Source organism: Ambystoma mexicanum, chromosome 1p (genome assembly GCF_040938575.1).
Source record: "Ambystoma mexicanum isolate Mex_15411 chromosome 1p, UKY_AmexF1_1, whole genome shotgun sequence".
NCBI lineage: Eukaryota > Metazoa > Chordata > Amphibia > Caudata > Ambystomatidae > Ambystoma > Ambystoma mexicanum.
In genome coordinates this window covers 1346544390-1346571782 of record NC_090921.1, presented here as the reverse complement: position 1 = coordinate 1346571782, position 27393 = coordinate 1346544390, and the positions used below count along the sequence as shown (strand labels likewise).

The following is a 27393-nucleotide window of genomic DNA, read 5'->3' as shown; positions in this document are numbered from 1 at the left end:
AAGTGGTGTATGCAGAAAGTGCCGCTAGGTGGACTTTAATGGAATTAAACACTAGACCTGAATCCAGTAAATGGGTCAAGTACAGAATAATGTTAGTGGCAGAGCAGTCAACCGGGTTGATGTTCTTACTTCTACACCAGATGACAAATCTTTTCCACTTGCTAGAATAGCAGTGGCGAGTATTTGGTTTTCTGGCTTCCCTGAGGATGTCCATACATCTCTGAGGGAGATGTAAATGTCCAAATTCTATGATCTCAGGAGCCAGGCTGCTAAGTTCATGGTCTGAGGGCATGGATGCAGTGTCCTGCCCTTGTCTTGTGACAGCATGTTGTACGGGCAGGGAAGTTTCATTGGGGGAGATAGGGACATCTCCATCAAGTGAGCGAACCATGGCTGCCGGGCCCACATTGGGGCTACTAGTATCATGGTAACCTGCTCTTGGTGCATCTTGTGCACCACTTTGTTGAGGAGGGGAGTCGGGGGGAAAGGCGTAAACAAATTTCCCTGACCATTGAATCAACAGACCGTTCCCCTTGGACTGGTTCTGGGGGTACCTGGAGGCGTAACTTTGGCATTGTGAGTTCTCCAGGGTTGCGAACAGGTCTATTTCCGGGAAACCCCATTGCGTGAAGACGTCTAAGACAATGTTTTCGTGTAATTCCCATTCATACTCTTTGGGTAGGGGGAAGTCTCTGCTGAGTTTGTCTGCTAGCAGATTGAGTTCCCCTGGTACATGTTGTGATAGTAGGAACATGTTGTGTTTGAGAGCCCACTTCCATATATTCTGGGACAGCTTGGACAGTCCTGGAGAGTGAGTGCCCCCTTGCTTGTTGAGATGGTGCATGGCTGTGGTGCTGTCTGTGAGGACCATCACTGTCTTTCCTTGTAAGTGTTCCTGAAAGGCTTTCAGTGCTTTGAACACTGCTAATAGTTCCAGCAGGTTTATATGCTTGGATGCTAAGCTCGGAGCCCACACTCCGTGAGCAGTCTGATGGGATAGGTGAGCCCCCCATCCTGTAAGGGATGCGTCTGTGGTTAGAGTGGCTTCCACTGCGGGTGTGGCAAAAGTTTTCCCTAATAACAGGTTTTCCTTTGTCCACCACCGTAGCGAGAGAACCAAGGCCTGCGAGACCACCACCAGATCGTCCCATTGTCCGCTGGCCTGACACCACTGGCTGTAGAGCCACTCTTGCATTGGGCGCATGCGCAGGCGCGCGTGAGGTACCAAATAAATACATGACGCCATCATCCCTAGCAAGCGCATTGCTTTGCGTACCGTCACCTCTCGACCTGCCACATATTGGGGGATCTGAAACAGCATGTTTTGGACCCTCTCGTTGGAGGGGAAGACGAGGCTGTCCTTTGTTCGAATTAGAGCCCCTAGGAATTGTTTGATTTGGCTGTGGTCTAAGCTGGACTTCTTTTCGTTGATGGAGAAGCCCAGTTGGGACAAAAGGTCTACGGTCCTTTGGGTATTGGAGAAGCATGTTTCGTAAGAATCCCCTGTTATGAGCCAGTCGTCGAGGTACGGGTAAACCGGGATGGATAATCTGCGCAGGTGGGCCGCTGCCACTGCCAGTACTTTCGTAAATACCCTTGGTGCAGATGCTATCCCGAAGGGTAGTACTCTGAACTGATAGTGTTTGTTCTCTATCTTGAACCTGAGGTATTTTCTGTGCGCTGGCAACATTAAAATATGAAAGTATGCATCTTTCATGTCTAGTGTTGTCATGTAATCCCCCTGTGATAACAGTGGGATTACTTCCTGCAAGGTCACCATACGAAACTTTTGGGGTTTGACAAAGTTGTTCGCTGGGCGCAGATCTAATACAGGGCGCATGGTTAAGTCCTTTTTGGGTACAAGGAAGTACACTGAATAAATACCTTCTGTTACCTGAGATAGGGGGACAGCCTCTATAGCTTCTTTTTTCAGTAGCTCTTCTACTTCTTGAAGAAGAATAGTGAGGTGTTCCGGTGTCATGCGTCGGTTCCGTGGGGGTCTGTATTTCGGGGAACCGTTGAATTCTATGCAGTATCAGTGGGCTATGGTGGATAATACCCAGCGGTCTGACGTTATTCCCTCCCATGCTGAAAGGAACGATGTTAGCCGGCCCCCGACCGGTGATGCATGGGAGGGGACCCGAATCTTTGGGTCATTTGTTGGTATTGGGTGTGGGGCCTTTTGGACTGGAGCCGCGCCCTCTTCCTTTGCCACGACGTTGGCCTCTTTGACTGAACTGGGTGCTTTGGTTAGAGGGCCAGTTGGTAGCAGAGTAAAATTGTTGTTGGCTTTGCTGCTGGCGTTGGCCACGAAAGGAGCGTCTATTGCCATAGCTGCATCTGTTAGGTGGCCTAGAAATTTGGTCAAGAGTCTTGATGGTATCAAACTCCTTCTTCGCATGTTCTAGGGCCTCATCAACTGCTTTCCCAAACAGATGTGTTTGCTCTATGGGCTTATTTATTAGGGAAGCCTGAGTTTCTGGCTTAAATCCCGAATTGCGCAGCCAGACATGGCGTTTGAGAAGTATTCCCTGAACCAGGGAACGGCCAGCTGTCTCTGCGGCATCTAAGGAGTTCTTTACGATGCCCTGGTTTACAAGAGTTCCCTCTGATATAGTAGCCAACAGGCGTGAACGCAGGGGTTCTGGTGCGTCCTGTGCTTCGCTGCGCAGCTTGCTCCACTGTGCATCTGCGTAGCTAGCTAGTAGGGAATTGTTATTCGCGATCCTGGTTGAGAAGGCGGCGGAGGTCGTGATTCTCTTCCCAAGTGCATAGAGCTTCTTGCCCTCTTTGTCAGGTGGTGCCTCACTAGTAGATAGTGGCACCCCCGCTCTCTTTCTTGTGTTTGTCACTACCAGAGAGTCCGGAATAGAATGTCCCCTGATGTACAAAGGGTCAGAAGACGAAGGGCTGAAGAGCTTTTCTATCAGAGGGTTGACCCCTCTGACTAAGGCCGGATTGGAAAGGGAAGGAGTTATTCTTCTCTTTATAGAAGCCAGGAGCGGAATGGACTGGCTGACCGGGGCTTTTTCTTTAATAACTTTTTCTACAAAGTCTATGTCCGGAAGAGTCTCCCCTGTGTCTATTTCAAAATGCGCTGCTGCCTTGCGCAATAGTGCATTAAGTGAAGGCTGGTCATCTATGGGGGAGGTGTTCCCAATAGGTGAGTCCTTGGGAGGAGAAGGGTGAAAGACATCAGGGTCTGAGTGCACATGATGGGGATTGCCAAGGCTGCACTGATGGGGAGTGCCAGGGCTGTGAGGTAGCTGTATCTTCCTCAAAAGCTCCTGAGCTAGTGTAAGGGTCTTCCTCAAACCTCTCCTCCTCATGTTCTCCCTCTCCACCTAAACACTCCTCATCTTCCTGGAGGTATTGCTCCTCTTCAGTGAGGTCATATGCATCTGTAGAAGGGGGAAACAGCCTAGGAATCTTGACCCTAGGATCATCCTGGGTCCATTCTCTTGGTCTTTTGGGTGTGGGTGGGTTTTGGCTACCCAAAAACCTCTCCATCTTTTCCATACAAGAATGGAGTCTTTCCATGGTCTCATGGGGAACCCCTGAATAGTCTAGAGGGGGGAAATCAGTGTTATCACCTTCAAAACGCTTCGAACGCTCCCACAACGTCGACGAAAGGTTTCCGTCGCCCTCAGAAAAGCCTTCCGGTAGTTCAGAAGTGCCTTTAGATGGATGGGGCAGTTCCTGGCTACTCTTGTGCTTTTTCGGCGTTTCTATTTCCTTGGATGCGGTATTCGACGTCTGTTTCGTCGTCCGCTTACGTTTGTCCTTGGAAACAATTCTCGCCAGACTCTCGACGACGAGTTCGTCAGTCGAGGGTTCTGGAGTCGGCGTTGCCTGCGTTGCACGTTGTTTTTCGACGGCCGCTCTATGGAGCGTTACATCGGATGTTTTTGAGGTAGCGCCCGTATTAGATGAAAGCCCAATCGCTGGTCGCGGCTGCGTTTGTGGGTGTGGCTTGAGACCCTTGCGGTCTGAGGTCGACGCCGGAGTGCCCTTCGTCCCCTTCGGCGCTGGTGGATCCTTCGTCCTGGACGAAGAAGAGCCGTGGGTTGTGTGCTTAGGCCTATGGGGTCTGTGTGCGTCCTTGTCGCCGGGGTGTTCATCCCCATAAGCAGGGCGTGAGCCGAGCCCGTCGGGGACGGACGTCGAGGAGCGCGAGCGCTCCTTCTGGGGGTTAATGACTTCCGTAACGGACGTCGAGATATCACCCTCCTCGTCACTTTCTGTAACAGCGGCGGCGGGTCAGGAAACTGACTTCGACGTAGCGTAGTCTGCCCACCTCTTAACTTTCCGTTCTTTAAGAGTTCTTGGTTTCAAGAGCTTACAGGCCGCGCAGCTGTCCTCTTTATGATCGAGGGGCGAGCAACGATTACAGGGCTTGTGTTTGTCCTTCCAAGTGTATTTGCCCCTACAGCGTGGGCAAAACTTAAAAGGTGTCCTCTCCATAGCTGAGGCAATAAAAACTGGTGATAACAACCCCAAGGGAAAGATAGGGGAGAAAGAAAGACATTCTCGACGAGAAGGTAAAAGTTCGAAACCCCCACTCTCCCTACTGTATGTTGGCCGGCGAGGCCTGGCCACGTGTTCGGCAGCGCCGAAGGATCCCCTCCGTCTCTTCTCCTCCGTCGAAAACTTGCTCGGCGGAGAAACAGCTTCACAGCTAACGTCGAGGGGAGGGATCTTTTAACAGTAAGTATATATTAAGGACCGAGGTCCGTAGAAATTGTTTAGCAATGTCTCTCTAGGAGCTCCGCGTAAGGCGACCATAAGCTGGGTGGAAAAAAACAATCTGAGGGACCTCGACGCGTGAGGGATTGTGGGTACAACGCACATCACTAAAGGGATAGTGTTACAGACACGCCTTGTCGACGTCCCCTTTTCGACTACGAAAAACAAAATGCAATACTCCGCAGTGACCACTGGATGTCGGACCTATGCACAGCATGTGATTCTAAGCAGATTAACAAACATCAGAAATATCTTTATATAAATATATGTGCAAGTGTTTCTTTGTTGTGCCTGTCTAGCTAAAATTCAGTGTACTTACCTACAGCTCACATCTTCCTCTTAAGATAAGCCTGACTGCTCTGCCTCACTACCAAGGTCCTAAACTAGTACAGACTGATACTAAGAGTTGGGGATCTACACACCACTGGGATAGTTCACTAAAGTTTTACTACCAGTAGGACTTTAGGAAAACGCCCCTAACACCCACCAGTCTCGGGATTACACAAAACACCTTGAAAATGCACTATCCACACTGAAGGAGTAATAGACCCCACATTGCCCTCCTCTTTTCCTCTCGAAATGCCTTGAGACCAGATTCCAAAATACTGCGATTGATTTCACAAACTACCCTGTTGAACTCATAGGAGTTCTATAAATGTACTTTTCTTTAATTTAAGCAATTTACTGAATAATTGTTTCTTGGCATACAATTGCCCTACATTCAGGACTCCTCATTTACTGCCGAATGCAGGCTCAATTTTGTTTGCCTGCACTCTGCAACAAACCAGGTGGCATCCATTCTACAATTTACTTTTTGCCTCCTCAGTGTTCCGAGGATGGGTGCTGCTTTATTATAAATGGAGCATAAAAGGTTTTCAAACAAAGAAACATCACCCCAGGCCAACATCCACTATTGAGAAGTTCCTGTATATCTAGTTGTTCCACGTTACAGAGAATGCTTGCAACATTTTCATTAATGAATCTTCTCATATGAGGAAAGTACCCCAAATCATTATGGCCCCCACCCGCCACTCAATCATCAAGGGATTATGGCCACTCTCCACCTGTTGCAGGATCTCAATGCCCTTGACCTTATAAAAAGAAAAACAATTCACTAGACAATAGTCAGTGATTGATTTCCTGGAACATAGTTTGAAAGTAGGTTTGGGGGAGGGATAACCCCTTATTCCCTTTTAATTCCACAAGCAGATGGCTACACATAGAACTGTCAAAAATACAACCTTTAGTGTTCGGACCATGATTTAAAATGCCTCTTTTGGGGATTCTGTAGATTTCTTCTACTAACGTTATTCCATCAGGCCGAGCCAGTGCATTCCCAAATTTGACATTAGAATCACCTACAAATATCATGCTAGCGTAAACCTCGCCAGGCGATACTGTAGAAAGAAAGTTCTCATAATTAAAAATGCTTAATCGCTTGTTCTTTGGAGGAATATATGGAATGCATTACTTACCGTAATCCTATTTCTGATGCTTGTATCTGCTTAGATTCACATGATTTGCATAGGCCGACATCTAGTGGTAGGCACGGAGTATTGCACATGTTCTTTTAGAAGTTCGAAAAGGAAACGTCGACTGGGCGTGTTTGTAATATTTTCCCAGAGTCTGACGTCTACTGTACCCATGACCCCTAATGCAGCGAGGTACCTCAGATTATTTGCTTCTGACATGAGGGAGTATCAAGTGCATGCATGGAGAATAGGTAAGTTGTGATGAGGTGTGAAACATCTATGATTTGCCCATGAACTTTCAACTGCAGGAGGGGAGGAAGAGTGGGCGCATGTGAATCTAAGCAGATACAAGCATCAGAAATACGATTACGGTAAGTAATGTATGCCTTCTGAGGCTTGTGGATCTGCTTAAAATCACATGCTTTGCATAGATTGGCAAGCAGTATTTGGAGAAATAGGTGGGTTATTTGAAGTTAGTGCAGCAAACAGATGTTTAAACACTGCCTGGCACACCTGTGCATCAGCTTTAGAATGTGTATCTAACCAGTAATGTTGTGTGAAAGTGTGCATTGAACTCCAAATGGCATCTAAGGGCATGTTTTCTATGAAAGCTAGAGTTGCCCCTGCGCCGAGTTGAGTGTGCTCTGGGCTTGAATGGCAATGTTCTCTTAGCAAGAGAATAACAATGTTGGATGCAGTTGACAATCCATTTGGAAATAGCCAATTATTAATTATTTAGATAGGGTCACCTTCTCTCCCTGCAGCTAGAGATACAAAAAACGGACTGTTTTCCTGATAGTTTGTGTCTTTTGTAGGTAATATATGACAGTCCTTCTTACATCTAGGGTATGAAGGCTTTTTTCTGCTGCGTTTATGGGTTGTTGGAAGTACGCAAGAAGTTCTATGGATTGATTGACATGGAACTGAGATGGATTTTGGAGAAAAGTGAGAATGTTTGCGAAGCACAACTTTGTCTTTGCAAATAATGACAGAGGGATCTTGTACTGACAGTGCTTGTAGTTCACTAACCCTTCTAATAGATGTAATAGGTACAAGAAAAACTGTCTGATAAATTAGATGTTTAAGGCTGGTTTTGTGCATAGGCTCATGAGCTTTTCAATCACAATATTCAAGTCCTAGCCGGGAGTTGGATTAGAAAAAGGAGGGTATCATTTTTTGACACCCTGCAAGAAAGCATTAACTACAAGCACTTTATACTGTGAAACTTTATTTTGTGATGTGGCATAGGCTGAGAGAGCAGCTAGATGTACTCGTAATGATTTGATGACTAAGCTCGAGTCTAAAAGATATAGTAGATAGTATACTATATGTGAAGGTGAACAGTCAGTTGGATTAATAGTAAATGCTTTGCACCATAACACAAAAGGTTTCCATTTGTTGAAATAACAAGGTTTTGTGTTAAGCTTACGTGTCTCCTTTAGAATGTCCATGCATCTCTGGTCTAATTTTAAATGACCAAATTATATGACTCCAGGAGCCATGCTGCGAAGTTCAATGTCTGAGGGCATGGGTCAAGTGTTGTCCCTTGGTTCTGTGACATGTGGAATGGGCATGGTAGTTTCATGGAAGGGCAAAGAGACATCATTTGTAGTTGTGAAAAACATGTTTGTCATGCCCCCTTTGGAGCTATTAGGATAAGTGTTCCTTGTAGCTTGTGCACTATTCGGTTGAGAAGAGTTGTGGGGTCGGGGGGTGGAGGGGAGGCGTAAAGTGTACGCAAGTTTCCCTGACCAATTCATTAACAGAGCGTTCCACTTGGATCTTGTCTGGGGAAATCTGGATGCATAGTTTTGGCATTGTGTGTGTTCTCTTGTGTAGCCAAGATGTCTATGTTTGATTTAGTTGCCACTCGTGCTCCTTAGGCAGCACAACACTTCTGCTCAGTATGTCTGCTAGAGAATTGAGTTCCCCTGGAACATGGTGTGCTAGGAGAAACATGCTGTGTTTTAGTGACCACAGCCAAATGTTCTGGGCTAGTTTGGACAGCCTGGAGAATGTGTCTTCCCTTGTTTGTTTATGTAGAACATGGCTGTAGTGCTATCTGTTAGAATGAGGACTGTCTTTTGTATTAGCTGTGGTTTGAAAGCTTGAAGCGATTTTAAGACTGTGTCCACACCCCATAAGCAGTGCGATGAAGAAAGTGGACTCACCACCCTGTTAGGCAGGAGTCTGTACTGAGAGTGGCTTGAAAGGCTCTCCTTGGAGCACCACTGCAGCGATAGAACCAGTGGTTGCGAAACCACCACTAGATCGTCCCATAGACGGCTTGCTTGCAACCATTGTTTCACCAGCCAATCTTGTATATGACGCATGCACAATTGTGCATGTGGCACTAGGTAAATGCAGGAAGCCATCATTCCCAGAAGGCACGTTGCCTTTCGTACAGTTACCTGATGACCGGCTATTTATCGAGGGGTTTGAAATAGCATGTTTTGTACCCTCTCATTGAAGGAGAAGACTAATCAGCTGTTTGTTCGAATTAGTGCCCCTAGAAACTGTTTTACTTGGCTGGGCACAAGAATTGTTTTTTCTCGTTGATGGAGAAGCCCAAACGAAACAGTAGGTTAACTGTTTGCTGGGTGTTTTGTTGACACATTTGAGGTGTGCTGCCTGTTATTAGCCAGTCTCTAGGTAAGGGTACACTGGAATTGACTGCCTTTGTAGGTGCGAAGCCACTACTGCTAGGACCTTCGTAAACACTCAGGGAGCTGAGGCTATGCCGAATGGTAGCACTCTGAACTGATAGTGCTTGTCTCCCACTTTGAATCTTAGGTATTTTCTGTGAGTTGGGAACATTGAAATATGAAAGTATGCATCTTTCATGTCCAATGTTGTCATGTAATCCCTATGTTTTAGCAGAGGAATTACCTTGTGCAGTGTAGTCATCCTGAATTTTGTGGCTTGATATATGTGTTTGCAGAGAGCAAGTCCAGAATTGGGCGCATTGCTAGATCTTTGGAACAAGGAAGTACACTGAATAAATACCTTTATTTTCCTCTAGAGGTGGTACTAGCTCTATTACTCCTTTTTCCAGTAAAGTAAAAATCCCCTCTTCTAGAGAATGAGGTAATCTTATGTAGACATTTCTCTTGTACGAGGAGGATGGTGGTGGGGTGGTGTTACCCTTGGCCACGGTACACGGTAGTAAGCACCCAGCGATCCGACATTATCGCCTTGCTTGTGTGGGTGAATGATGGTATGCCACCCCCTAGCGGAGATGCATGGGAGAAACGTGAATTGGAGTGCCATTTGTTGGCGGGGGCAGCTGAGCTTTAGGAGGCTGCAACTCTGCCCCACCCTTTGTGAAATACTCTTTGTTGGTTTAATTGATAAGAGGATGATTGTCCCTGGGGACTGCAGTAAGAAGAGGCAGATGTTCCAACTCCAGATTGATTGCAAAATGTGTGCTGTGTGTTGAAGGTGCCCCTTTGGACAGAAGGCCTATTCAAGATCTGTCCGAATGTCTTTAAAGTCTTGTGCTCCTTTTTTGTTGTCTCAAGAGGATCGCCAACCGCCTTTCCAAACAGGACTGAATATTTAATCGGCATGTTGTTTAGCGATGCTTGAGTTTTGGGTTTAAACCCGGACTCGCTAATTGCACTTAAGTAGGGTCCTGTCATGACCGCTGTCTCCAAGGAGTCAGACCCAGCCCAACATCCTTGGAAGCAGGGTCACAACTTCCATTCCAGGCACCAGCCGGTCCCCACAGGGGCCTTTTGGACCTTGTCCTGGCGCCAGTGGCGCCAGGCTCATAAGGGAACCCAGTCCCGGCACAGGAAGCGCCGGGCTCATATTGAGAGGAATGGTGCTTGGGTGGACCTACCTGCTGCAGACCATGCTGCTCACTTACTTGTAGGATGATATCCTCATCCATTCCTGGCTGGAACTACTTTACCTTCTGGGTGTGGCCAGCACCACTCCCTGGGACTGGATACTGGAACTGTTCTGGAAGCTGGAACTTCTTTCTTGTCTGGGCGAGGCTGTGGAAGGAGACACCTAAGCACTCCAGTGGCCTATTTAAACCACACCCGATCAGTGCAACGTGCTTCGCGTTATTCTGCACTAGCAGCAGGACGCTCACCGTGTCAGCTTCAGAGAATCTTCAGCTTCTGCATCTGTGAATAAGAAATCTTCAGTCTTACCTTCCGGAAGATCAGTCTTCAGTCTTCAGCAGCGTCTGGAAGAGAACAAGGACACCAGGTTAGGACAAGACAAAACCAGCGCAGCACTTACCTCGTCCATCGGAGCATCCTGAGGCCGCGTGCCGCACTCCTCATACTCCGGCAATCCTGCGGAAACAAAGGACATTGGTTAGTGAACCTCCGTGATTATTCTGCTCACCTGTGCCACGTACGCCTCGATCTTCGTCAGGCGCTGTTTGTCCGCACCTGCTAAAACAAGAAGGACATCATTAGGGGCACAGTACGCCATCACTACTCACGTGCCTTCTAGCTGTCATCGGCTTGCCCATTCTCCGGCACGTACCTCGGCGTCCATCTCCACGCCGACTGCTACGGCTACCTGAAAAAGGGAAAAGAGACATTAAGAAGTGCATTTAACTTCGAAAGGGAAAAGAGACATTAAGAAGTGCATTTAACTTCGAATAACATTCTGTTACTTACGTGCCTTCACGAGCTCCGGCATTCTTCTCGCTTACCTTATCTACATACCGGACCTGCAATGGCGAGAGACATTTAAGGGGTCATATAAATAAAACTCCATATTCAAGCAATCACCGTTCGTGCAGCTAACGACGGCCTTGCTCCCTGACTTCATCCTCTGCAATCAAGAGGCTGGGCAATTAACCAGTGAAGCAACTGGCATCAGCACCCCTGCACAGACGCAGGATGGAGAGCTCCGCTTTCACCTATATAAGGTGAGCATATTCAGCCTACGAGTAACGTGGGGAGTCCAGAAAAGGGGAAGGTCAGATTGGCCAACAGACATACATTAACCCCTTGTTCTCCTGCTTGCAGACACCTCACCCTCCAGGTCAAAATTACGGTGAGGAGAGGGTCTATCCAGGGTGTTACCAGAGGCCTGCGCGTGACCCTAGAAGACACTGAAATCTCCAAGCCCGGACCTGCGCCTCCGAGGGATTCAGGTGAGCGTTACAGGTCCCTTCAGCAATAATTCTCCCTGAAGTGTCTGCTGAGTCTAAAACATGTTTTGGGCCACCTGTTTGCCCTTTGTGGCGATCTTTATAAGGTGTGCCTTTATAGGTTTGCGCACAGTATCAAGATGTTTCAGTACCTTGTACCACTAGTTGTTGGTATAACTTGCAAGCAGTGTGGTATTGTTTGCAATGTCTGGCGCACTCTAGATGTTCTGATCGCTTCAGACCACCCCCTTTCGATCCCTCTCACCACTCCTCTCATCTGGAGTGATCACTTTCTCCATTCCTCCCAGCTCACCCTCTCTACCCCTCAGTCCAAGCCAACTCCAGCACTGCCACCTACCTTCTCGGTTATCCGACCCATGAAGCGTAAGTCGGTTGAGGCTTTTGCCTGCACTTTCTCACCCGCCCTCCACCCTTGGCTGACTAACACCCTAACACAGCCCTTTCCATGCTCCACTCTGCTATATCTGATACTCTCGATGTTCTTGCCCCTGTCACGAGGATCCGCTTGAAGCCCAAAGGCAAGTGCAAATCTTGGTACGACTCAGACCTCGTCACCCTTAAACGCAAGGGCAGGGTGGCTGAGAGGAAATTGCATGCTTCAGGTACATCCTCTGACAAACTGGCCTGCCGCCTGCTTCAAAGGCAATACCCGCTCTCTGTCCGCACCAAGAAGAGAGCCCACATCCAAGTCTGCATCTCTGCGGCATCTAACAACTCAGCCGAACTCTTTAAAATCTGCAAGTAGCTGGCCAACCCTGCTGTAGTCCCTCTACTTCTCCTGTCCCCTCCCAGGCCCTCTGCACGTCACTGGCTTCTCATTTCATCTCTAAAACTCAGGACATCCTGTCCTCTCTCTCAATCTCCCCACCTCCCTCTACTCCCGGCTCTTCCCCTGGCCCTTCTTCGGCCACCTCTCCTCCCTCTTTCTCTGCCTTTCCCCTGTACTCCCTAGACAAGGTTTCTAGACAAGTCTGATCTACCAAAGTCTCGTGAAAACAGGTTCACCCCTGTTCCTCCAAAACCATCAAGGACCACATTGATACCCTTGCTCCTGCTCTGGCTGACTTCTGCAACTTCTCCTTCGCCACTGGAGTCTTCCCTTCCTCCCTGAAGCACTCCCTTGTGCACCCTCTTCTTAAAAAACCCTCTGCCGACCGTTCCTGCCCGGCTAACTATCACCCAATCTCCATCACTCCTTTCCTGGGCAAACTCCTGGAAAAGCTGCCCCTCTTCCAGCTTAATCTTCACACCAAATCTGTTGGTTGTCTCCATGACCATCAGTCTGGCTTCAGAGCTGCCAGAAGCACGGAAATTGCTCTCCTGAACATCGTGAAGACCTGCTCTCCAACCTTGATTCCAACACCCCCTGTGTCCTCATCTTACTTGATCTCTCTTCTGCCTTTGACACGGTCAACCATGCCATCCTGCTCAACCGTCTCCGTGATAACGTGGGGATCACCGATCAGGCCCTGGCTTGGCTTACTTCTTTCCTCTAGGATCGACCCTCCCAGGTCCAACCTGGGCCCTTCCTCTCCTACCTCTACCTGTGGTGTTCCCAGGGGGTCTAACTTCTCTCCGTGGCGGGCACTCTTCCTGCTCCCATCTGTGAGGATAAAAGCCTTGGGGTCATCTTCGACTCCACTCTTTCCTTCTCTCCTCACATTTCCGACATCTCTAAGAAGTCAGACTACCAGCTGCACCTCCTCAGAGGTATTCTTCCTTTCCTCTCCTTCCCCCAGAAGCTCACTGTCTCCAGAGCCCTAGTTCTCTTTAGGTTGGACTAATGCAACAGCCTCTTCTTAAATCTGCCTGCCTCTACTCTCCGCCCTCTGCAACTCATCCAAATCAGAACTGCGAGACTTGTCCTTGGCCTCAAGCCCAGGGATCGTATCTCTCTAGGACTGAAATATGTGCACTGGCTCCCAGTGGCTGCGAGCATTAAGTTCAAAACCCTCTGCATTGTCCACAAGGCCTTCTGGAGCCTCAATACCTTCAACTCTCTCTTCCTAAATATCTTCCTTCTCGAGCTCTTCGCTCATCTGCCTCCAACTCACTCAGGGTCAGTCGCTTCTCCAAGCAACAAGTTGGTGGTAGATCTCCTTCTTCTGCTGCGGCCTCCCTCTGGAACTTGAGGAGAACCATCACTGGTTCCGGAAGCACCTCAAGACCTTCCTCTTTGCTTCTGCTTTATCTCCTCCTCTCCCCTGCTGATCAACTGGCTGAAACTGCAATGGTTACCTGGCTACCCTCTGATCTCGGGCCCAGGTCCCTCCCCACCAACCCTTGCACTCTGCGACTGTTTCTGTATCCCTACAGCCCCCTTTCAGCACTTGCCACCAGCTGGCCGCACTTTTATTCATTGTCTTTTATTTAATTTGTCTTTTATTTATTTTATTGTTATCCTATGTACTGCACTTCCCCCCTCCCACTATCCCCGGCACTTTTCCCTCCCCCCTGCACTTGCGCAATCTCAATGTCATCTGGCCTAGCAAGATCACTGTCTTCCCTCTGTTCCCGCCTCCCTTGCCTTGTTGCGCCTTGAAACACTTGTGTATAGGTGCAATATGAATGCCATATCATGTGTGTGATATATGCCCCAAAGGTGGTTATCCGCTTCCCTAATGTATATAGCTGCTTGCATTCCTTATTGGGAGGTGTCTCAGAACTAGAAACTGTAACGCCAGCTCTTTAACCACCAGGGAATCACATTTTGCATGTCCCCTAATATATAGAGGTTTAGATGTAGATGGGTTGAAATTGTTTTCCACTCTGGGGTTTACTACCCTAGTCAGGGATGGTGTGGTAAGTAACAGGGCAATACTTTTCTTTATGGATTGTAATAAAGAAATGGCCTGGTTAACGGCTTTTTTCTCATTTAAGATATCCTCCACAAAGTCAGTGCACTCTACTGTTTCTCTGGTGAGAATATTGAAACGATTGGCTGCCCTTTTTAATAAATCATTGTACAACAATTAGTTGTCAATTGGAGGGCTGTGACCCCTTTCAGGTGTAACATCTGGGTTATTTTAGTCATCTGATCAAATTCATCAGTCATCATTAGGATCATCCTGGTCGACATACCACATCATCTTGATCTGCCTGATCGTCCCCCTGAAAGGAGTCCTGGGAGATGTTTAGGCACAGCAGTTTTTCGGCGCATGGTCAGTAGGCCATGAAGAGTCTTCCGCCGACGTACGGCCTTCTTTCGGAGGGTCTGTGGAAGAGCGGCCTGAGGTTGTGTGCTTGTGCGTGTGAAAGAGTCTCTGTTGCCAGAGGATTTCCCCATAGCAGCATGTTGCAAGTGCCTTTCGGGTTTGGGGCTGATGCGAGGGAGCTGGAGGATTCCCTTGAAATGTCTTCGGCCTCTGATCCAGAGCCATCGCTGCCCTGGCCTTCTGGATCCGACTCAGACACCAGCAGCGGCTTCTGATTCAGCCATCATTGCATGGGCAACCCACTGTTTAGGGCGATGTTCCTTTAGGGTTTTAGGCCTAAACAATTTGCAGAACACGCAATGGGTCTTTGGGTGATCTCGGGGGAGGCAGTGGTTATACACTCGATGAGTGTCTTTCCACAGATATTTTCTGTTGCAGCTGGAAAAGAATTTAAAGGCAGTTTCCTCCAAGTTAAGTGCGAATTTTAAAGGCAGCTAGACAATTGCAGTATATGTAAGTAGTGGAGGTATGTATTCTCTTATAGGAAACAAATCAGTCCCCCCCCCACTCTCCCTACTGCTAGGCCGAAAGCCTGATGGAGGTTGAAGCTAGTCGCCGGATTGCTAATCAGATTCGGCAGTAGTAATCAGTGGTCTGTCGAGATGTCCTTCGAACAGTAACTGGGGAAATAGGTAAATAACAGTAAATAACTGAGACGGTAGCTTAGCTACAGACTCAGCGAAACACATCTGTTAAGATGGATTTCTGAACTCTGACCTAGTGGGCAGAGGTTCAGGAGGCCAGCCTAGTTTCTGGACAAGCCGGACCAATCAAGGTAGCTTGCCAGCGGTCAAGACTAGGTCTCAGGAGGGGTGAGGCTGACTGAAAGACCTCAATGAGCACACAGAGTAAAGGACACTTACAAATCACTCCCAGTCAGGTCTAGACATATTACAAATACATATACACTTATTTCAAAGCCTTTGAGTTTCAAACACACAAATCAAATCACAGAAATACTTATTAGACCAACACAATCCTATCTAAATACATATATACAAGACCAACGGGGTCTAAAGGGTTAATGCACAAAATGGGTCCACAAGCTAAAGGGGAAGGAAACAGGCAGTGCAAATAGTCTTTAGTCCCTTCTGCATCCAACACACTCCTAAGAGGCAGTCCAATCCCTAAGAAAGAGGGGAGCCTAATGCTCAAATGTACATGCAATGCAAGCGCACGCGGTAGTTCAAATGGGCAAAACGGGGTCTTTTCAAGGGTCTGTATCAACTCAAGAAGGTGGGTGAGGCGATGAAGAATAGGTTCCCACTATTCGAGGAGGGTCTCCACTTGAAGGCAGAGTCAATTCCAACAGTTGGGAATAGTTCGCACTAGCAGTGGAAAGGAGAGGGGTCCCCAGGGGCCACTTGTGCATAAAAATGGATGGAGGCACTAGGGGCCACCGGCTAGGGTTGCGATTACTCACCCACCTCCGGCACACTCCGGACCAACCTTCGGCAGTCAAGTCCACTTTGGTTGCAGGTTCAAGTGCGGCAATTTGGCCGCTGTGCGGCTTTCAGCGATGATGATACAACGATGATGCCCAAACGGGACAGTGGCGATTTCTCCGCTCCTGGTGGATCGATCATGCCAGTTTCACTGCAGCAGGCTTCAGGGGCAAGAGGGGCACAAATGCAGCGCACCTGCAAAGGTCGTCACCACGGCTGGGCGACACGGTAACAGTGTATGCTCTGGTCCTGGCACAATCGTCTCACTTCAGACCTGGGAACGCCAAGTGTACAGAATTTGGTGTGAGGGTGTGTAAACACCGAGCTAGCGATATACCAAGTCTCGAGGGCCTCCTCGAAACGGCGGCAGAGAGAGCAATGGTCCTGCGTAAACTGGTCAACCCACTGGTTGGCCAAGGGACACCTCCGAGAAGGCTTACTTACAGGTTTTGATGAAGGTGCCGAGAATAGTTGGTTCCACTATTCCAATGGGGCAAAGCGTCTTTGCAGACATTCTAGGACGACCAGATGCAGAGGGGTCCCACGGGAGGACAGCGGGCTCAGGGTGCCAAACCTTCTAGTGGGTCACCAGCGGTTCTTCGACTCGGCTTCTTAGCTTCAGGATACTTGGATCATATCCTTTGTTAAGTGAAAACTCCAGATATCGACATGGTATGGGCGTTTGGGGGCTTCTCTTATCCAGAATCTCCTTTGCGCAAAAACAAGAGGACCCAATGGGAGATCTGCTCACATACAGGCATACCATACATGGACCAATCACGGACCACGGTGGTCCCAGGCATTCACAGCACTCCAGACTCTCTGGCACCCAGGATGTGAATTGGGGACAGACACCGCAGCCCACATCCTGGAGGCACAAACACAGGGCATGCAGAAGCCCGCAAAAGCTTGGCGTTTTGCGGGAAAATGCATGCCCAAATAAGGACTGACTTAGGGAAGGCGAAGGGGCAAGATGGCCAAAGGACAGGACAAAGAACCTCGTGGCATGGCTATTTTGGAGCCAAACGCAGTAATCGCGGTTTACCTGGCAGGAAAGGGTTAAAATTACATGAAAAGATAAGCTGCCACCAGCCCTGTCCTTGACACGTCTGCACATCTCCTAAAAAATCCTTCGAGAGTATCTAGGGCCTTTGGAAATGACTAAGAGACCCAAGTGTACTGTACTGGAAGGTACATTGTACACTTGTTATATGTTGCAGAGAAGTTGCAACATTGGAAAAGGACTAAGGGACACAAAGTCTTGCAGTACTGACTTTCTCATGGGCATGTCAGTTTCCCCATAAAAATTGAGTGAAAGCCCAGAGGAGTGCAGCAGAAGGCTGGGCTCCCCTGGTAAAGTCAGACTAGTCAGACTATGGTGTTAAACAGCAGCATAAAAATTGGAGGGTACACAAATGGAGGGAAAATTACACATACATGGAAATCTTTCCTAACATCTAACCACGATCGCGGGAAGAAATATTCTGAGGGACCTTGATGCATGAGGGATCATAGGTACAGTATACTTCACACTAGGGATAATATTACAAACCAGCCCAGTCAACGTCCCTATTCGAACTTCGAAAACAACATGTGCAATATTCTGCGCCTACCACCAGATGTCAGCCTATGCAAAGCATGCGATTCTAAGCAGATCTATAAGCCTCAGAGATATATTTACCGCCACCATTTTTTAGGCGAACTAAGTGACCTCATTTACCAAGGAGGTTATGAACACCTCAGAGTTCCTAAGATTCTGTCTGCCTACCTGAAGCGGTAAAGTTACCTGCAAAAATATCTCCAAGCCCTTTCTCCTGTGCCCCTTTGGCAATATTTCTGCATTTACTGAAAACACATTAAAATCTTTTAACCTATCTTTCAGGCAGCTATCTTCCGCCAACCACGTTTCCTGGAGGCAGATCAAATCGAATGTGCTAAGCCACTGTACCCACTACACATCAAACATTTTATTTTCGTGCCAGCAATGTGCCAGCTACTTATTCTTAGAATAATGTTGCATACACGAGCGAGTCAGAATTAAATCCCCCTCCAATTCTGCTCCTCATTTGAAGCTGTGAAGGTGGAATAAGAAAGATGCCTTGATACATACACACTGCAACAGGAATGGAGATGGTTCTACATTGCTGCGTGTCCACGCCTCTTAATGATTGCTCCAGTTCAGGACTGGACCAATCTACGATAAGAGAGGATGTGGGTTAGGCCTCGATAGGGCGGCACATAGTTAACCAGGGTGGGAGAACGATGCTCCACTGAAAGGCTCCAACCAAGCATCATGCAAGTGACACATTGCATTACATGCAATCAGACAAAATCCAAATCTTAGTCAAGATTTTCCATGATATATCTTGTACCTACAAAATCTCCTAAAGTGCCTTTTATGTGTTTTTAGTTCTGTGCGGGCGCCCCTTGAAAGTGCCGATCAAATTAAAATATCGCCTTCTAGTGCATCAACGCAATATAGTAATCTGGTCTCCAAGCAACCCTTAGCCTGGGCTCATGTTACCCGTTATTTACACTTTGGGCCAAGTTAGTAGAAGATGAAAACCCCTTGGCAGTTGCCTCAAAATATTCTCCAACGTGGCCCTTGCATCTCATGGGAACATACTCACTGGTTCCATAATCTTCGACATCCCCAGAGAATACTAGCCTCAATTGGTATGTGGGAGCGGTGTGACCCGTGGGCAACTAGGAGCCGCCTCGCCCGTCTTTTCCATTGTTGTAGAGATGCAAAAGGAAAGTGCCCCTGCCAAAACGTCCTTCTGTGCTCCCCTCTACAGGCATGGTTGCCACAGTTTCATTCAGAGCTGCTTACCCCCCCTATGGTCTTTATTACTGTTGCGGACATTGTCTGGAAGGCAACGTCTGCCATTCTAAACATCCGGCTTTGGCAACCATTGCAGTTTCCCTGTTACCTTGAGGAGCGGTTTATCAAAGACTCAATTTCTATGCCTCAGCCAGCTGGCGCAGATCCTTATTCCTTGCCTTGTTTTGCTCCCTTAATGCCCGTTTCAGATTCCCTAGAGATAGACCAACATTTGCTGACCAGGAGAAGAATGAAGAAGTAGGATTGACCTCTGCATGCCATTGGATAAAACTAGTGTTTGTTGGTCCAGAGATCAGGGGGCCCAGCAAACCATTACTTGAAACTCGTTTTGATCTCGCCTTTTTTTGAGTTGATAATATTGAGGTGGCTATGGGTGACGTTGTGATCTGAATCTCCTTGCTAGGCCGCTGTAAAAGTTGTGATCCGCTGCACCCTGGGCCACATTCGCTCACATCACGTTACTCTCTGTGATTATTGCAGCAAACGCAGGAATTACTGTGAATGCTTCCTTATGGGAGTTAACTTCACCTTCACTACTAACTGCAGCAGGGGCCAAGTCTACTACAGACTAATGCTCATGGTCCTCCACATTTAAACCACCCTCTCTTTTGTCTTAGTCTTTTTGACAGTTCTCAGCATACAGACGGTCAATACAGAGCTCTATCAGAGGGAGTGGTGGTGTAAATGCCATGCATCTCTGCCTCTGCCCAGACCAAAGCTCCCCCATTTGCACTGTCCCTCCCGAAGTTCCCAGCTCATAAACTGTAGCATTATCCTCGTTCCTGCTGGTGCCCTATCCATGCACGTCATCTGGCCAGCTTCGCCATGCCTGGCTCTACATCTTTGCCAGTGGTAATAAGGGCTGCACAGGCTTTGCTACTCTGCTACAGCATTTTCTTGCTTCTTAGAGCCCGCTTAATTGTTGACTAAGTTTGCTCGGCATTGTCTTGCTTCCAAGACAATTGCGTTTCCCCTTAGCTACCCTTGCAGAGCCAAGCAGAACCGAGCAGTCCCAGGCAAAGGATCAGGCAACAGAGGGACGCACTGTAGAAGTCGTAGGATGGTCAGAAGAGCCCGAGTATCACCCAGGCTGGAAACTTGGCCGAATAACTAATTCGTTTATTGCAACTTTAATAGTTTGTTACAAGTTTAAAACAAATGTCACTGATGTGCTTGCAGAATACATACAGGAACCAAATTGGCCAAGTGCTTTCACTCAGACTGCCTTTCCCCAACACCAGTCTCCTTTTATCGAGCGTGATCTCGAGGTAAGGTCACTGGTGACTGCTGAAACAAACAGGGCAGATCAAACTGGGGTGGGGAAAGAACACCAAAAGCAAAAACAGGGCAGAACAGAGTTCTTACTTTAACTATGAAGAAGAGACACCCCTCACTGCAGGCACGGGGCGATCTGCAACACAGGCAGTTAGGCAGACATACATACATACTGAATATGCACAACATGCAATAGGAACAGGCCTGCCACTGCCAAATCCTGCTGCCGATTCGCACTGCCCTGCCGCCAACTGTAGCAGTGGACCCGGTGTCGGCAGGCAGAGTTCCTACCATGCACCACTGAAATAGAGCCCTATCCCATACAGGCCTCTGCCCAAAAGGGCGGGGACTGAGACCACCCCATTCTCTGAATTTACAGAAACGCCTGCCACAGTACAGAGAGGTCTGGCAGCTAGAATCGAGGAAGGGACCTTGCCATGTCACACACAGACATCTGCATATGTGAATAAGGCATAATAAAAGAGTATAGTTTTATATTTAGGTTTACTGCTTTATTGTTTCTCTTGTGTCTAATTAACTGAACAAAGACACCAGCTCTGGATCTCCAGAACTCGGACTTACTCCTTTGCCTACGTTATCTTGTCAGAGGTTCTGTAGACCACATCTCTATAACCTTGTTCGCCAACTACATTTTCCTCACAGAAACCTTTGCACAGGGCTGATTCTAAAAATCCATCCTAATCGTATATTACCTCACCAACCACAAAATGAAAAAGCAGATCTTGACCAGCCAAAAGGTTGCAGATGGCATGCTGCCACTCTGCGCAACATCAGTACCAAACCTGAGCATTTCCGTCCTGCGCACAGCATCCTGGAGTTCCATCAAACGTTCCTTGTACTGGTTCCGCTCCATTAGTACTCGGGCCATCTCTGCCCGGGTGAACCTCTTGCGTTGTGCTGCTGGTACATCTGCCTGATAACAAATAAGGGAGACGTAATGAGACGGTGACAAAAAACAATCTTCCAATGTTTCTGCTCCAAGTAGCAACTGCAAGTAGGGTACTTTTCTTGCACACTAAACAGCGACCCGGCAGCTTAAAAGACATCAGCAACATTGCATTGGACAATAAATTAATGTAAAATAAGGCTATCAAATTGAATTCACTTGAGAACTTTAAGGCCTCATCACGAGTTGGGCAGTAGGCCTTAAATGCGGCGGTAACAATGTAACAGCTGCATTTACCGCTCCGCCCAATCTCGAGTCTGGCGTGTTTACCCCCAGTTCAAAGCTGGGGGTAAACACGACGGAAAAATGTAAATTTTTGGCGCAATTACCACTGGTGGTATTACCTTGCAGTTATTGCGCCAACAATTTCCCATTGGGTCCAATGGAGAATGGGGAGTAATGGTAAGCGCCAAACCCGTGATCTGGTGGTAATAATGTTGGACGGGTGGGCGCTAATGCAAATAAAGTTGGCCGGTATCCCATTCTGGATACCGGCCAACTCGTGATGAGGGCCTTAATATCAAACCTATCAGCATTTTGATTTCTGAGCATGGAAAACTGCTGTTTAATGTTAGTGAGTAGAATGTTGTCCCCTGCACCATCAGTGCAAAATAAAAAATAACTACCTCGATGCATGTTTATCTTCCTAAAACATGTACATTTAAAACATGGCCCGGTAAGGAACAAGTTACTTACCTGTAACTCTTGTTCTCCAGCATGGGTCTGGCATGGATTCACATGCTTATGAATATTTCCCGTCAGGCTGGAAATCCTTGGTAAAAGAAAAAACTGTTTCACTTTCGTTTATAAACTGTCTTTCTCCTCTAAACCAATCACTGAGCTCTGGGTCATACTGCCCCAGCCAACAAATGCCCTGTCCTTAAGCCCCTCCTATGGCAGCCATCTTCATATTTGGTAGCATGTAAAGTGCCATTAATACCAAGAAGAGCCGCAGAGGGGCAGGAGGGAGAGTACGCATGTGAATCCATGCCAGACCCATGCTGGAGAACAACAGTTACAAGTAACTTGTTCCTGTCTCCAGCATGGGATCCAGCATGGATTCACATGCTCATGAATAAAGAATACATAGCAGTATATACATACACAACCACGGGAGATGGCAAGACTCAACCGTAGCAATTACTTTTACCTCCTCGCCAGGGTCACCTTCAAGCAAACAGGTTACCTAGCACTGCTTGGCTGACTCTGGACTCCTGCCTGGAATCCCTGTTGACAAAGTAGAATTTTGCGATGGTGTGCGTAGACCTCCAGATAGCAGCCCAGTAGATATCCAGCAGGGGCACACCAGACAGGAACGCCGTTGTCGCAGGGATCGCTCTGGTAGAATGGGCTCTCGGACGGCCAGGCAGCGGTCGGTTAGCCAACCGACGACAATGAGTGATGCAGCCGGAGAGCCACCTGGCGATGGAAGCCTTGGACAAGGCCTTCCCATGGTTCACAGGACCAAAGTTCACAAAAAGCTGAGAAGTCTTCTGGAAACTCTTTGTGCGGGCCACATAAAACCTCAGCGCTCGAGCCACATCCAGCGAGTGCAAAGTCCTTTCAGCCGGTGATCAAGGCATCAGAAAAAACACAGGTAACACGGAAAAAACACAGGTAACACCCAGGGCTTGTTGCGATTAAATTCTGACAGAACCTGGGGCATGAAGCAGGGGTGCGCCTGCAACACCACTGTCGTCTCGTGGAAAGTAAGGCCGTTTGAAGGACAGGGCCTGGATCTCACCAACTCTCCTGGCAGAGGTGCTGGTCATGGGGAAAGCCGTCTTCCAAGACAGGAACTTAAGCAGCGCTTGAAGCCTCGGCTCGAATGGGCCCCCCCCCCCCCCATGAGTCTAGTCAGCACCACATTGAGTTCCCATGCCGGGGCAGGCACCTTTACCGGTGGGAATGAATGGAACATTCCTTTGATGAACTCCTTCATTAGATGGTGCGACCAAAGAGAAGACCGTCTGGAGACCTGGTAGAGCGGGAGATAGCCGCCAGATGCACCTTGATGGAGGCGTGCGCCAGCCCCGAATTAGCCAACGACAACCAGTACGGAAGGACTTGGGGGGACGTGACCCTTCAAGGGTTAATCTTCTGCAACCTGCACCAAGTCGCGAAACGCTTCCATTTGTGTCGCTAACACTTCAGGGTCTATGACGCCCTGGCCTTGGCGAGGACCTCCCTGCAGTCCGCAGACAGCTCATACCAACCAAACTTTAATGCTGCAGGAGCCAGGCCTTCAAGTTCAGCGATCCTGGATTGTGGTGCAGGATTGCGCCTCTTCCCCTGGCGAGAAGAACCATAACCACATGCAGCTTGACTGGACGGGATGCCGACATGCTGAGAAGGTCCGTTTTTGTTTTACCAGATTTGCCTCAGCCACGCCAGCGCGACGAGGATCATCCTGCAACAGCACCGTCTGAGTTGACTGATGACTCGTATTAGCAGCGGCAACTGAGGGAATGCGTACAGGAACAGGCCTTCCCAAGGGAATGAGAATACGTCCTGCATGCTCCCCGGTCGGGGGAACCTGCTGGCAAACCTCTGGCACTTGGTGTTCGTCGCTGTCGCAAACCGATCGATCTGGGGACTGCCCCACCTGAGGAAAAGGTTGTTCAATTGATCCTGCTGAAGCTCCCAATCGTGGCAAGCACGCAGCTCCCTGCTGAGGGAGTTGGCAACAGTGTTTTTGACTCCTACCAGGTGAAAAGGAATGAGGAACATCCCCTGGGCCACGGCCCAGTGGCACATCTCCGGCGCTTCTCTGGAGAGCACCAGGGGATCTGGTGCCCTCCTGCTTCCAGATGTAAAACATTGTGGTGGTATTGTCTGTCAACACCCTCACCACTTTGCCCTTGAGGGATGGCAGAAACTACTTGAGGGCCCAAAACACAGCCCGTAGTTCCAGGACATTGATGTGTAGTGCCTTCTCTGCCGGCAGCCATAGGCTTCTGGCGTGGAGACGTTCGGTGTGTGCTCCCCCACCCGTCCAGGGAAGCGTCTGTCGGGACCATCTCCTGGTACGGGGGGTTCTGGAAGTCTTTGCCTCCGGCGATGTTGGAGCCCCACCACGTTATCGCTCAATAGAACTCCTCGTCGAGCACGGTCCTGTCCTCGAAGCTTCCAGACACCTGGATTCAACGGAAGTCCAGGAATTCCTAGAGCGGTCAATTCTGCAACCTGCAGAGTCGGACCAGGTATATACATGATGACATCATGCCGAGCAGCGACTTGATGGTCCTTGCCATGGCGATCATCATTGCTAACAGCTGTTGCACCTTGCCCAAAATGGCCGCTATCCTCTCCTCCTCCGACAGAGCCACTAGGTAGGATACCCTGTTGAGAATGGACCCTGCGATGAGTCGAGCAGGATTTTGCATGGCTCACCAAGAACACCAGATCCATCAGCAGCCGGACGGTCCTCTCGTGTGATCAACGGCGATGTCCTTCGACTTGGCCCGGAGGAGCCAATCGTCGAGGTATGGATACACATACATTTTCTGTAGCTGCAGGTGGGGCGCCATCGGAGCCAGGCACTACGTAAAGACTCTGGGTGCTGACTACAGTCCAAAGGGGAGCGCCTCGAACTGGTAGTGCTTCCCTTGTACGACTAAGCGCAGGAACTTGCAATGTTTTACATGAATGGGGACGTGGAAGTATGCGTCCTCTAGATCAAACGACGACACAATGTCTCCCTCCTCCAGTTGGTAGAGCACGTGCTGCAACGTGACCATCCTGAATTTCTGGGACTTGATAAACTTGTTGAGTCGTTGTAGGTCAAAAATGGGCCTCCAGCCCCTGGTCTTCTTTCTTACTATTAAGTATCTTGAGTAAATTGTGGAACCCCGGAGTCACTTTGGAACCAGCTCTTCTTAACATGGTCCGAACTTCCAGCAGCAGCGGAGGCATGTGTTGTCCCTGCCGGGCCACCGGTGCTATTCGCAGACACTTTTGCTGAAACTCCAAAGTGTGTCCGTGGGCGAGAGCGTCCAGCGCCCATCGATTGTCATGATTCCTGCCCCTCATGTCCCCAGCCCTCCAAGATGTCAGTCTGGAGCCAGGCCACGATCACCTACATGGCCCTCAAGGGCCTCTCCATCCCTCCAAAGACCCACTTGGAGTCAGACTTGGCGCTTGTAGCACCAGACTCACTCACTCCCATAAGATAACATTGGGGATTGGACTTGTAGTGCATTGATGGGGATAAGATGGATGCCCCCACATATTTCGGTTCCCAGAACTGCATGTGCAGTCTAGTCTTTTGGGTGTGGTTCAGCCCAGAGACACCTTGGATACCCAGAGACTATTTAAGCCACGCCCAAGCTGAGAAACATGCTTTGTGTTTTCTGCACCCGCAGCATGACACTCACTGTGTTCGGATCGGTCTCCAGTAGGCCTGCATCTTTCTTCTGCACTCAGCTCCTGCAAGAACAAGAACACCGTTAGGAACAGCCTTACCTTGCGGCGCTTCTGCTCATCATTCATCGCTTCTTCTGTTCTGCGGGCATCTTTGGCAGTGTCATTCCCATTCTGGCACGCCGCTTCCGGAGGAAAAGGGAAAAGAACAGAAAAAAGGCATTAGTAAGCATTCAGCAAATCTTTGCTTATTTTTAAAGACTGTACGAGCTTCAAACGCTTACCTGAATCCCAGCCGCTCTGGGGGAACTCTGTCTCCGGAACTTCTCATCCATCTGCAAGAGGGAAAAGACACTCCAGGTTAGCGTGGAAACATCTAGAGGTGCCGCATAACGCGCTTACTCACCGCATTTCTTCTTCATAACCGGCATCCACGCTGAAAACGTTGCAGCACCTAAAAGACACAGAAAAAGAACTCCGTTCAATACAAATACGAAAGGGTCGCATCGCGCTCTCACTCACCTTCAGCGCTACTCATCTCAGCAGCACGTCGCCATCCCCGGACGCCGGCCATCATCTAAGGAAGGAAAGGAACGAAGTTGGAGAACTGTTCAAAAGACTAATTATACTTACCAGTCGGACTCTTGCCAGTGAAGTAACTAGGCAGCAACGAGCCCGCATCAATCAACGCACCCCTGCGCTGAAAGCAGGACGGAGAGCACACTTTTCAAGAAAACAAGGTGAGCTGTGGATCAAAGGGAAGGGTTTTACCCCGGGGAAGAAGGGGTTCAAGCACACAGAGACAATAGGGAGTTAAACTCTACCAATCCTGTGTTTCAGGCCCAGTCTCCAGTCGAATAGACTCCAGGGAAGGGTTTGAGGTCGTGAGAGGTCCGAACAGGCCGAGTGACGTCCCAGTGGATACCAGGTGAGCGTTACAGAACACAAAGCCTCACATCAAAATCCACCTGGGCGTCATGGAAACGTCAGAAACCGACCAGTTAGCCCACAAGTTGGGGCAGCTACGTTCCGAAGTACATGCAGCCAGGCAGGAGACCAACACCCTGAGGAGAGAGCCGATAGTAGCCAAAGAACGCACTGATGATTTAAGCCGGCAACTTCTCCAGTCACAAGCAGGGCATGCACCATTGCTGGGAAGCGTGCCCTCGATGCCAGCAACATCAGCCAATCCCGTTCAGATAACCCTTCCTGGGCCAGTTCCCTCGGCCCCGCATGAACGATTTACGGGGGATCCCAAGAGGTTTGCAACGTTCATGAACCAGTGCCGCCTGCACTTCCTTTGTAGAACAGGGGCCTTTCCGAATGACCAATCACGGGTCGCTTTTGTGCTATCCTACCTGAGTGGTAGCGCTGCGGACTGGTCTGTACCCTTTGTGGCCAAGACGATCCTTTGCTGCATGACTTCAGGGGCTTTCAGCAAGAGATGGAAAAGCTGTTCGCCCGCCGTACTCATGGGCAGGCATTAGACAACGAACTTCTGTCCCTACGCCAAGGGAATCAAGACCCAGTAACATACATTGCCACATTCAATAGACTCGTAGTTGAAGCAGAATGGCCAGTGGAGAAGAGAACCACCTTATTTCATCAGGGGTTGCGGGGGGAGCTCAAGGATGTTCTCGCACAAGTAGTGAACCCCCCGAAAGACTGCTGAGAATTCATTGACCTTGTTGTTCAACTGGATCATAGGTTGCGGGACCGAAGGGCAGATCGAACCAGACCGGACCCTCACCCTATGTATGTGCGTTCAAAGGACAATATTGCCCGCACACCGGAAAGTTCAGGAGAACCAATGCAAATCGGGGGGCAGATCCCCCTTGACTAAAGCGGAAAGGGATAAAAGGAGACAGCAGCAGTTATGTCTGTACTGTGGAAGGTCAGGTCATTTCCTTAAAGAGTGCCCTG

At 48.8% G+C, this 27393-nt stretch overlaps 1 protein-coding gene across 1 annotated transcript in view; it reads right to left on the bottom strand.

Moving 5' to 3' along the window:
* LOC138454181 (C-Jun-amino-terminal kinase-interacting protein 4-like) overlaps window positions 1–27393 on the bottom strand; it is a 993589-nt gene that overhangs the window by 398399 nt on the left and 567797 nt on the right. The window contains exon 12 of the mRNA XM_069607022.1: window positions 20945–21075. Coding sequence (XP_069463123.1) covers window positions 20945–21075 — 131 coding nt within the window. The remainder of the gene's footprint in view (window positions 1–20944; window positions 21076–27393) is intronic.